At 44.3% G+C, this 11,959-nt stretch overlaps 1 protein-coding gene across 2 annotated transcripts in view; it reads left to right on the forward strand.

Annotated features, from left to right (window-relative positions):
* The window catches only part of LOC105552459 (microsomal glutathione S-transferase 3), a 31,625-nt gene extending 19,666 nt beyond the window's left edge, over positions 1-11,959 (forward strand). The window contains exons 2-6 of one of the 2 annotated variants that reach the window (XM_011998136.1): positions 6,237-6,360; positions 7,407-7,480; positions 8,379-8,436; positions 10,736-10,808; positions 11,818-11,959. In XM_011998136.1, coding sequence (XP_011853526.1) covers positions 6,244-6,360; positions 7,407-7,480; positions 8,379-8,436; positions 10,736-10,808; positions 11,818-11,954 — 459 coding nt within the window. In that variant the 5' untranslated portion in view covers positions 6,237-6,243 and the 3' untranslated portion in view covers positions 11,955-11,959. Of the gene's footprint in view, positions 1-6,146; positions 6,361-7,406; positions 7,481-8,378; positions 8,437-10,735; positions 10,809-11,817 lie in introns of those variants that run through there. The other variant, XM_011998137.1, reaches the window with a different exon arrangement.

The raw sequence follows: 11,959 nt of genomic DNA on the forward strand, positions 1-11,959 counted from the left end.
AAAAAAAAAAAAAAAAAAATTACCTATTGCCAGGCTATCCTCTAGATGGTTCTATCTTATGCTTCCCCCAACAGTGTAGAAGAGGAAAGCTAGGTACTTTTAACTACAGTTATGTGTTCACTCATGATGGAGATATGTTCTGAGAAAGATGATTTTGTCATTGTGGGAACGTCGTACAGTGTATTCACACAGACCTGGACAGTATAACCTACTACACACCCAGGCTATATAGTATGGCCTATTGCTCCTAGGCTGCAAACCTGTAATGTTACTATACTGAATACCATAGGCGATTGTAACAAAGTGGTATGGATTTGCTTGTCTAAACATATCTTAAAACTTCGAAAAGATCCAGTAACAATATGGTATAAAAGACAAAAAATGGTACACCTGTAGAAGGCACTTACCATGAATGGAGCCTGCAAGACTGAAAGTGGCTCTGGATGAGTCAGTGAGTGAGTGGTGAGTGTGAAGGCCTAGGGCACTTCTGTACACTACTGCAGACCTTGCGTACACTGTATACTTAGGCTACACTACCTTCATTTTTTAATATTTTTTTCTTCCATAAGTTAACCTCAGCTTACTGAAGCTTTTTTACTATAATTTTTAAACTTTTGAATCTTTTGTGACAACACTTAGCTTAAAACGCAAACACATTGTAACTGCATAAAAACTGTTTCTTTGTTTTTTGTTTTGTTGTGTTTTTTTCTTGAGACAGGAGTCTCGCTGGGTCTCCCAGGCTGGAGTGCAGTGGCGCAGTCTCGGCTCGCTGCAACCTCCACCTCCCGGATTCAAGCAATTCTCCTGCCTCAGCCTCCCAACTAGCTGGGAGTGCAGGCGCTCACCACCTTGCCTGGCTAATTTTTTAATATTTTTGGTAGAGACGGGGTTTCACCATGTTGGCCAGGCTGGTTTTGAACTCCTGACCTCAAGTGATCTGCCCGCCCTGGCCTCCCAAAGTGCTAGGATTACAGGCATGAGCCACCATGCCTGGCCAAAAATTGTTTCTTCATATCCTTATTCTGTAAGATTTTTTTTCTATGTTTTAAATACTTTTTTTATTTTTAAAGAAGCAACACCATTCAGTTCAGAACGCCTGTACTGCCTTTGAGCTGATGGCCTCTGTCTGTAGGTTTCTAATTGGAAGTGAAATTTTTTCTATTTTTAAAACTTTTTATTTCATAGTTACTTTTTAAGCTTTTTTGTTAAAAATTAAGACACAAACACACACATTAGCCTAGGCCTATACAGGGTCAGGATCATCAGTATCCATCTTCTGCCTCCACATCTTGCCCAGTGGAAGGTCACATGGACATACCTGCCATGTGTGGAGCTGTCCTCTCCTATGGTCACAAGGCCTTCTGGAATGCCTCAGGGAGGACCTGCCTGCACCTGTTTGACAGTTAACATTTTTTTTTTTAATAAGTAGAAGGAATAGATTATAATGCTAAAAAGCATAGTATAGTAACTACATAAACCAGTAACTGTTATTTATGATCATTATCAAATATTAAGTGCTGTACATAATTATACATGCTATACTTTTATATGATTGGCAGCGCAGTAGGTTTGTTTACACCAGCATCACCACAAACATGTGAATGATGCAGCGTACTATGATGTTACAATGGCACAGTGGCTATGATGTCACTAAGCAACAGGAATTTTTTTAGCTCCATTACAGTCTTGTGGGGCCATTGTTAAATATGCAGTCCATCACTGAAACCCATGGCTGTGTGTGGTAGAAGGTTTCAGCTCATAAATACTAATTTATACTGCTGGTTTATGACTAATCCAGGAAACTGCATAATGATTAACAAATGCTACGATATAACCAAGTGAATTGCAAAGTCATCTACACCTGTATTAAAGTTCAACTCAGAAAGGACTGTTGGACTGTGTCTGTAGCCCTATGTAGAAGAGAAAGCCAAGGGCAAAGTTCCCACTCTCAAGAACCTTATCTTGTTAGGTCCATAAAAGGGTTTCTGGTGACACAGAGCAGATATATAATCAGCAAAATGTGGTGTGCAGTTCAAATGAGTGCTCGTGCCAGAGATTAGTGGGGTGCCAGCTATCAGTTCTTCCACCCTGTCCCTGGAAGCAATCTGCTACCTCTGGGGCTGGCACAACCCAGGGTGTGGGTGTGGCTGCGGCTGCCTAGGGTGTGGCCACTGTGAACTGAGCTGCATCCCCTTCCTGGTGCACACCCACACACACAAAAGCTACTCTCTAAGGAATGGGAATATCTGCCTCTTCGCCTTGGTATCTTCAGAAAATAATGATTTAGCAAATGATAGTTTTTTTGAATGTTGATTTAATTCAGCTGATTCTTTCCTTGAAAGAGAAGATTTAACAGTTTTTCAGCAACTATGACAGAGTTTTCTCTGTGTTCTGAATTCCTCTTTCTTAAGATTTCTCTTTCTGGATTAGTCATAAGCCAGTCTTTCCTAAATACATTCAGTTTCTTCCGTGGTTTCAGCAGATACTTTTGAGGGAAGACACGGAAACTTAAATTGGTTAGGTGCGTACTTTATACCAGACACTGTGCCAGATGATAGAGATGATCTCAGGTGTGTGTTCAGGGGAGGGGGCGTGTGGTGGTGGTCATTCTGAAAGACACCTGGAGTTGCAGCTCAAATCATTTATTCCGTAAGTATCTATGAGCGTGCACACTGTGCTTGGCATGGAAGATGCAGACAAACATGGTCCTGCTCTGTTTTAAGTGAAGGTTGTTATGGCGTATAAAGCAGGACACCTCACTTGGTAGGAGTGCAAGGCAGTGTCAGGGAGGGTCGCTGCTGCCCTTCACGCAGGCAGCTTTTCAGGCATTGCTCCTGCACCTATGCAGATGTGTCTGTGGCTCGTGCGGGGGGACCCTCAGGGAGAACAGGCACGCTGCTGCCCCAGGCACTTACACTGTCCCTGTGACTGAGTATGCGTCCTCTGCAAACCATTGCTGTAGCTGGGTACCCTTACTGTGAATTCATTGCCTTTCCAAGGTCCTAACTGTTCCCAGCTCTGCTTGTCCTCATCCAGATTCATACGCCATACATACCTTAACAAAGTCTGAGGAGAGTAACTTTCACTAGGGTGCAAAGGCCCATCAGGTTTAACCTCACAGATTGCATTTATACTTTAAAAGAGGGGCTCAGTAGTAAATATTGATTTCTAATTGTAGATTCTAACTGTAGATTGTAGAGCAGTTGCTTTGCTGTGACAGAGACATCTATGCAAGGGGCACTTCTCTATCTTGCCACCTACCTACCTTAACCTCTTAAAGTTAAGAAAAATAGAAGTCATTGACTAAGCCACCAAATTTGAATGTGTTGCCTGGGCTAGCTGGAGTGTTTTGGGGGAGAATTCTAAAACCTGCTCTGGTCTTAGCTCTGCCCTCATTTAATGAGCCTCTATTTCCTTTTCTATAAAGTGGAGCAAACAGGATTTTTGTGAAGAGTAAAAGTGAGCTGAAAAGTGCTGGACTGACACAAGGTAGCCCTGCACGTAGCCAGGGAGCCCAGCATCCTGTCCAAAGATTAGAGTCTGAAAGTTGACTCTGTTGATTTGCAAACTTTGACCTAAAGCAAATATGCTTAATTTTATTGTCCTTAAATTTTTATTGCTTCTGACAGAGGCACCTTTTCTTTTAAGGCAGGGTCTTGCTCTATTGCCCCATGCTTCAGTGCAGTGATGCAATCATAGCTAACTGCAGCCTCAGCCTCCTGGGCTCGGGCGATCCTCCCACCTCAGCCTCCTGAGTAGACATGAGAGTCTCCCTGTGTGGCCCAGGCTGGTCTCAGACTCCTGGCCTCAAGTGTTCCTTCCACCTTGGCCTCCCAAATTGTTGGGATTACAGGTGTGATCCACCGTGCCCAGGTGGCAGCTTTATTTTAAATGACCTGTTTGCCCCAAATGTGTTGAATTTAAGGATAGGCTGGAGGTTCAGTCATTTTTATTTATTTTCAAAGAGGTGTTCGGAATTCACACTCTGTATTTCTTTTACTAACTACTGTGGCTTCCTCCTCATGCTGACTTTCTACACTTAGGAAGAGAATGTGGACAAGGAAGCTTGGAGGGAAGCCAGAGACTCCTTGCTCTGTGCAGCTGCCCAGACAGGCCAGGATCTGCTGACCTGTGGAGCCAGCCCGCTGCAGTGAGTGCCCCTAGCCCTGGGAGGAGCAGCAGGCCTGCCTCAGAGAGCAGCTCAGAGTGAAGACTGTAGAAGGGGAAAACTGATGAGAATTGTCGTGAACCATGGTGGGAAGGAGAGGTTTTTAGAAGTTAGGCCTGTTAGGCTGGGTGCGGTGGCTCACGCCTGTAATCCCAGCATTTTGGGAGGCCAAGGTGGGTGGATCATCTGAGCTCAGGAGTTCGAGAATAGCCTGGCCAACACGGCGAAACCCCGTCTCTACTAAAAATACAAAAATTAACTGGGTGTGGTGGCGCGCGTCTGTAATCCCAGCTATTCAGGAGGCTGAGGCAGGAGAATCACTTGAATTCGGGAGATGGCGCTTGCAGTGAGTTGAGATCATGCCACTGCACTCCGGCCTGGGTGACAAGAGCGAAACTCTATCTCAAAAAAAAAAAAAAAAAAAAGGAAGTTAGGCCTATTTTGTTGAGCTAAGAGAAACTTCCTTTTAATGAACTGAGCTGCATGCCTACCCCAAATTCTGTTTTAAGGAAGATGCTCCGACCACAGTGTCAGTTTGACTCTAAATTTTCAAGTGATACTGAAAGGGAATATTGGAACCAAATGAATCTGAATGGGGGTCCCAGGTCTGTCACTGTCTGTTTTACACCTTGGAAACATTACTTAACCTCTTTTGAAAATAAGGATTTGCCATCTTGTTGGTTGGTTTGTTAGAACGATTAGATACATTCCAGAGCAGGGTAACCCTCCTAAGTTAAAAGCAGGGATTGAAGCCGGGCAGTTACCAGGGATGGAAATTGTAGAGCTGAAGGCAGAACGCACACCGGAGCTGCTGGCTCGTGGAGGCCTTGCCCACCATAGGCAGCCCACGAGCGATCCCTTGAAACATGCTCCCCGCTCCTTTGGGCCCCGTCATGCTCTGGCCCTTCTTCCATCTGGTGGTCAGAGCTCAGAGCGGTTGGAGGGGCAGCACCAATTTACCATGGGATTGTTTTCACTCCCACCTGCCAAGTTCTGTTCTTGCTGCCCAGTCCCTTTCTTTCTTTCTCTCCTTTCCTCCAAGGGCAGGAGAATAACTTAGCTGAAAACGCTGAACAATGGGAAATGAGCTGAGATTAGCTTTTTCTCCAAACATTTTACCATGAAACATTTCAAACACACAGAAAAGTTGAAAGAATCGGACATTGACTGTCCGTATAGCTAACACCTAGAATCCACAACTGATACTTTGCTGTATGGATTTGCATCATCCTTTTAAAATGCATTTCAAAATCAGTCGCAGCCATCGGAACTCTACATGGGGCTAGTTTTGAAGTGATGATTTGTTGGGCAATCTGAGTTCTTAGGAGCTGCCCAAAGCCTCAGAGGCTCAGGAGCCATGCTCTGCTTTCAAAGTACTCAGCCTGGGCCTTCCCCTACCTGTGTGAGATGTCTGCTGCTGCACCTGCACATGCCCCAGGGTCGAAGGGAGGCCTCGGGGGTCCTGCCCTCACAGTGTCCCCCATGCCTGAAGGCAAAAAACTTGGAATCACTTATGCATATACTATTTTGGATGCTTGGTTTCTTGCGTTCTTTCTCTCTGTCTCTCTCTCTCCCCCCTCCACCTTTCCCCTTCCCTCTCTCTCTCTCCCCTCCCTCTCTTTCCTTCTCCATCCCTCTTCCCCACCAAGCTCTGCTCCCCTCACTCCCTCCCTCCCCCTCCCAATGTAATGTACACTTTAGCATTTTACCATGTTAAATATTTTTTCAATAATGTGATTTTTGTTGGCTATATTTTTCTACAGCAATGACTACTGCAGTGACGTAGATAAATCTCATAATGTTGATCAGAATCTCCCAGGCACAAAAGAGAAAAAAAGATACATGATTGTATACTTTTCTGTGTATAGACTGCATAGTTGAGTAATTTTTAAATTATTTTATATGGTACTGTCTCTGATGACTTCTTAGAAACATCAGATTGACTCACACCTTTTTTTGGTCTCTATTTATGCATTTCCCATTAATAAAGCATCCTGCTCCCTAAGGCTTCACACCATGAAATAGCCACAGTGCTGGGGGCTGTCCCAACATGTTCTTTCTTCCACAGACGCAAGATGGCTGTCCTCTCTAAGGAATATGGTTTTGTGCTTCTAACTGGTGCTGCCAGCTTTATAATGGTGGCCCACCTAGCCATCAATGTTTCCAAGGCCCGCAAGAAGTACAAAGTGGAGGTAAGTGGGAACACAAGCTGGTACCCTTGTAGGTTTGTCTGGGGGCCACAGGCTTAGCCAAGAACTTGTTTTCAGCCATGGAGGGAGAGGCAAGGAGTTAGTTGTGAAAAGTGGCAGTTTCAGGACTGGGTCTATTAGCGATTCTGCTTCTTCGTGGTGGGAAAGAGGCAAGAAATATGGGGCCCTGCTAGGGAGTAGTTTCCATCTTGTTTGACTTTGTCTCTTCTGTAGAAAGACCAGGTATGCTGGGATTCCAATAGTACACTTTTGGCTGGAGCTATTTGCTAGGAAGAGCCACTGTATTTTCTACAGTGGGTTAAATAGCAACATTGTTTCATGGTGTGCCACTTTAAAAATGATGTTGTAAGATGATTTTCCTGTTTTCCAAGTAGAAAAGAGGTATGTGGTGTTGAGATTAGCCTGGACTTAGACATAGGAAGGTGGTCTATTAAATACTTCCTTTAGTTTTAGGTGATGTACAAGGGATAATTACTAAGGTTGTCCCTGGTGAGCAATTTTAAATGTCTGTTTCTGTTTAGCAACTTAATAATTAAACTCCCTTACTAGAGCTTTTTTTAAGTTTTTATATTTAGTTTCTTTTTTTTTTTTTCCTTCCAATGGACACTTCCATTAAGATTCTCACACACTCAATTTCTGTTCTTCTATTAAGGGAAATCTTAAAAGGATGTGGTATTTGATGACTCTTAGGAAGGCTTTATTTCCCTACGGTATCTTTGTAATGCATCTGAAATCCACCGTTGATGCTTAACGTCAATGAAAAGCAGAGTTCGGCACAAAGCTGCCTCTTTCCCTTGTGCGGCTACAGCGCAGACATACATTCTTATTCCTGGATATTTAATAGAAACATTGAATCTGTGTCTGAGAATTGAGACCCTTGTCACTGTAAATAAGCAGAAATCGAATGGTCATCTATCAAGGGTGTGAAAGAAGATACTTTGGAATATATTATTTTTAAGGTTGATTTTAACTTTCAACACTGAATGCTACTCTTGACCATCTAATCAGTATGTGCTTTGTTGTGACAGTATCCTACCATGTACAGCACGGACCCTGAAAATGGGCACCTCTTCAACTGCATTCAGCGAGCCCACCAGAACACGTGAGTGTCGGCCCTGCCGGGCACCAAAGACATCTGCAGAGTGGGTGTTTTCCGTCTAACACCTCAGCCCTTAGTGCGCTGTATCTGCTGAGTCATAGTGACGGTGATAATCATGGGCACCTCATTAAAAGTCTTCAAAAATTATGTATGTGAACACATTGACTATTAAGCAAACTGAAGAGTGGTTGGAATGGTGGGATTTCTGGATATTCTTTTCAAAAAGTGTCTTCATGGTTGCATTACCTGCTACAGTTTTGCAGCATGACCCATCTAAACTGATGTTGACTCTCCCAGGCCTAGGGAGTAAAGAGGTTTTGAATGCTGTAAGGAAACCCACTGTGACTCACCAGGACCTTCCACTTCCATTGGTTAGATGTGAGGTCCTTTTACTCAGCATGTTCCAAGTGACCTCTAATCCCATGCGGAGCAAAGGAGGGTGGATGTTAGTGACCAGGTCTTCGCCCTGCAGTCAATGTTTATTTTTGCCCCCAAGTGTCTAACTTGGCAAGGAAGATGTAAAGATTCATAGTGCTGGCCGGGTGAGGTGGGCTCACATCTGTAATCCCAGCACTTTGGGAGGCTGAGGTGGGTGGATCACTTGAGGTCAGGAGTTGGAGACCAGCTTGGCCAGCATGGGAAAACCCCATCTCTACAAAACTTAGCCAGGCGTGGTGGCAGGCACTTGTAATCCCGGCTACTCAGGAAGCTGAGGCACGAGAATCACTTGAACCCGGGAGGCGGAGGTTGCAGTGAGCCAAGATTGCGCCACTGCACTCCAGCCTGGGCGACAGAGAGACTCCGTCTTTTCTTAAAAAAAAAAAAAAAAAAAAGATTCATAATTCTACACAGGCATACTTAAAAAGGGCACTTTTTAAAAGTTTCTTTCTGTCAATTCCAGGTTGGAAGTGTATCCTCCCTTCTTATTTTTTCTAGCTGTTGGAGGTGTTTACCACCCGGTAAGTTTTCCAGGAGGTGTTCATCTGTTTGGATGTAGTTCACTGAGCTATTATCGGGGACAGAAGGAGGAAATAAACATGCAATGAATATCTTCAGTGTCTAGGCACCGTATATTTAAAAGGATTTTATTCAATTATTTCTTACAGAGTTCTTTAAAGTAGGTGGGATTTTCCTCATATTTTACAGATAAGGTAAAGCCTCTCAGATACTATTTAAACTTCACGAGGTCAAATAGCTACAGAGTAGAAGGATTAGAATTTGAACCCAGGTCTGTCTGGTTCTAAGTTTCATGTCTATAAGAGTTCATTTGTTGTATTAATTCATTCACACAGCAAACTGTCACTCACCACCTGGGGTAAAGCAGTGATCAAAGTAGACAAAGACCCCTGGTTTCGTAGAGCTTGCCTTTTTGTTGTAGGGGATGGGGTGGTCGCAGACAAAAAGCAAAACCTAAGTAAATGACATCATGTGTTAGGAGGTGGTGAGTGCAGAGAAGAAAACAAAGCAGCAAAGGTGGAAAGGGGGTGTGGAGTGGGATAATTTTGAATAGGGTGGTCAGGGAGGGGGGCTTTGCTGAGATGATAGTTAAGCAAGTGTAAAAGGAGGTGAGGGAGCAGGTGCTGCACGTGTCTCCCAACCTCCAGCCAGAAGACAAGCAAGGCCCGAGGCAGGCACCTGTCTGGTTTGTTTGGTGAGCAGTGAGAAGCCAGTGGAGCCAGGAGAGGGTCAGCAACAGAGGGCAGAGGGGTGAGGAGGCAGATCACCAGGGCCTTGCAGGCCTCTGCAGTATAGATAGCCCTGTGGGCTGGAGATGTAGTCTGCACTTAAACATATCTAAATAAAGCACGTTTATCTGCCTCTAATTAATTGTCATTTGGGTCTTGTCTTGGACAGAAGTGTTCCCTTTTCCGAGGCCAGATTATCTCCTGAAATTGAGTCCTGACCAGAGTGGTGGCCCTTCAGACTTCTGGTGCTAAGCCTTTCCTAACCATCTGGTCCACACCTGAATGCCTGGTACTTTTGTTAAAAAGCTGCCAGAGTGCCACATCTACTGCTCATGACCTTGAAGGCCTGCATTTTTTTTCAAAGAAACATCTACTGCTCTTGTGTCTCTTAGGAAAGGGTATCTTTCTGGTGCCTCTCAAGACCCCCATTCCTAGCAAGTGACTAGACAAGCTGATCTGAATAGCCCAGGTCTCTAGATTAGGCCTCATTTGGTATCCCCACTCCATCCCCATTCCTAGCTCACATCCCTGGACCCCATTCCTTGTGGGTCGTTCTGAAAAATAACAGCTAGTCTGGGGACAAGCACCTAACAATTGTTCCTAGGTTGCCAGTCATTAGGCAACATTACAGTAAAGAAGGGCCCGGCAGAGGCTAGAGCTGCTACATCGTGACTTGAGGGACTGGCGTTTGTTTTCATTTGTTTCACCCTCCTGCTGATAAAATTTAACGTTACCCAAAGTCAACTCAAACAAACAAAGACCCGGATGCAGTAACCTTTTCCCTACCAGTAGCACTGCTGAGTGGGAAAGACACTGGGGAAGGCGGCCTTCTCACACGCTCTCTTCTGTGTTCTCTCCTTGCTTTTCTTAACCAAAGAAGTCACCCCAGCATGGCAGCCAAAGGGATGGATTTTTCATCTAAGTTTTTATTCCCTCTGCTCATGGATTTTTCATCTAAGTTTTTATTCTCTCTGCTCAAGGGCATTGGAAACAGGAAGACTTTTCTCTCGAAGACCATGTGTTCTGGGGTTCACAATACAAGAAGCTCTCCCCCTCTTTCTAGTGGAGCTACACCCCTAGTGTAGCCTGCAGAACCACCTGCACCCATCCCTGCCAGTGACTGACTTTACATAGAACAGCAGCTGAGTCTTCAGTCAGTCTCATGCTCAGAGGCCCATTTGAGAAAACGGCATTTCCCCTAGTCCTGACTTTGGGGCAGTTCCCTTTTCTGGCTTGCCCTGAGACCGCCTGGCCCACATGTCCTTCTCTTGCTCTAGCACAAGTTCCCCAAGATGCCCAGGGCAAGTGGGGGGATTCCTTCCATCCCACCTGTCTAGGAGAAGGCCAGTACTCATCTCTGAGGTCCACAAGCCAAGCCAGTCATAGAAGAATCACAGATATTTTATTTTCCTGACTGAAACTAAGTTAATTCTACCTAGTTTGGGTGGGGAGTGGTTAGCCAAACCATGAAATTACTAACTTTTTGCTAACGTATTGTGTAATCAACCCTAGATGTTAATAAAGGTTTGCTTGTTTGTTTCATGCAAATACTAATGTAGCCCTTTTTTCTTAGCGTATAGCTTCCGGCCTGGGCTTGGCCTGGATTGTTGGACGAGTTCTTTATGCTTATGGCTATTACACAGGAGGTTAGTATATATTGACATTTGCCAAGGAAACAAATTCTAAATTTTAAATCCTATGCTGGCCAGGCACAGTGGCTTACACCTGTAATCCCAGCACTTTGGGAGGCCAAGGCAGGCAGATTGTTTGAGCTCAGGAGTTGGATACCAGCCTCTGCAATGTGGTGAAACCCTGTCTCTACAAAAAATACAAAAATTAGCTGGATCTGGTGGTACACACCTGTAGTTCCAGCTATTTGGGAGACTGAGGTGGAATGATTGCTTCAGCCCAGAAGTTTCAGGCTGCTGTGAGCCATGATTACACTACTATACTCCAGCCTGGGAGACAGAGCAAGATCCTGTCTCAAAAAAAAAAAAAAATAAAATCTATGCTACTGTATTTTTCTTCTTGGGAATTCGAGAAAAGGGGAAGTCACTTGATATTTAGGTAAAAGGTCTGTTTTCTTTTTATTTTTCAATTGTAACAAAACTTACTTTTATTGAGCATTTTATATGTGCCAACCACTATAAGAACTTTGCATATGTTATTTAACCTTACAACAATTCTGTAATATAGATACTGCATTTTACAAATTAGGAAACTGGGACTCAGCATGATTAAAGCTGTAGGTCACAGAGCTACTAAGCATAAACTAGTAAACTAGGAATCAAATCCATGCAGTTCAACTCCAGAGCCTCATCATTACTGTACCTCCTATATCTGAGTAAGGAGGAGGAAAAGCCATTTTTGGCCGTATTTCTTTGAAACAGAGGCAACTCCTTCCAAAGGTCCTGGAGCAAAGTTGCTGTAATTATTATCCCATAATTTTCTAAGATCCAGGCAATACTACTGTGGCACATTACTTGGCATGTGGTATCTGACTTGCCAACAGCTTCAGGCAAAAGAGTTAGTTAACCTCCTAAGGCCAGTTTGTCTAATGTACAACCTCAGATGCCATGACAGAATGACTTGCGAATGTTGAAAGCGTCGTAATTCTGGAGCACTCCTGGTAACTTGTTCTTTCTTCTTTTTCAGAACCCAGCAAACGTAGTCGAGGAGCCCTGGGGTCCATCGCCCTCCTGGGCTTGGTGGGCACAACCGTGTGCTCTGCTTTCCAGCATCTTGGTTGGGTTAAAAGTGGCTTGGGCAGTGGATCCAAATGCTGCCATTAAAGAAT

This window comes from Mandrillus leucophaeus, unplaced genomic scaffold (genome assembly GCF_000951045.1).
Source record: "Mandrillus leucophaeus isolate KB7577 unplaced genomic scaffold, Mleu.le_1.0 Scaffold558, whole genome shotgun sequence".
Classification (NCBI taxonomy): domain Eukaryota; kingdom Metazoa; phylum Chordata; class Mammalia; order Primates; family Cercopithecidae; genus Mandrillus; species Mandrillus leucophaeus.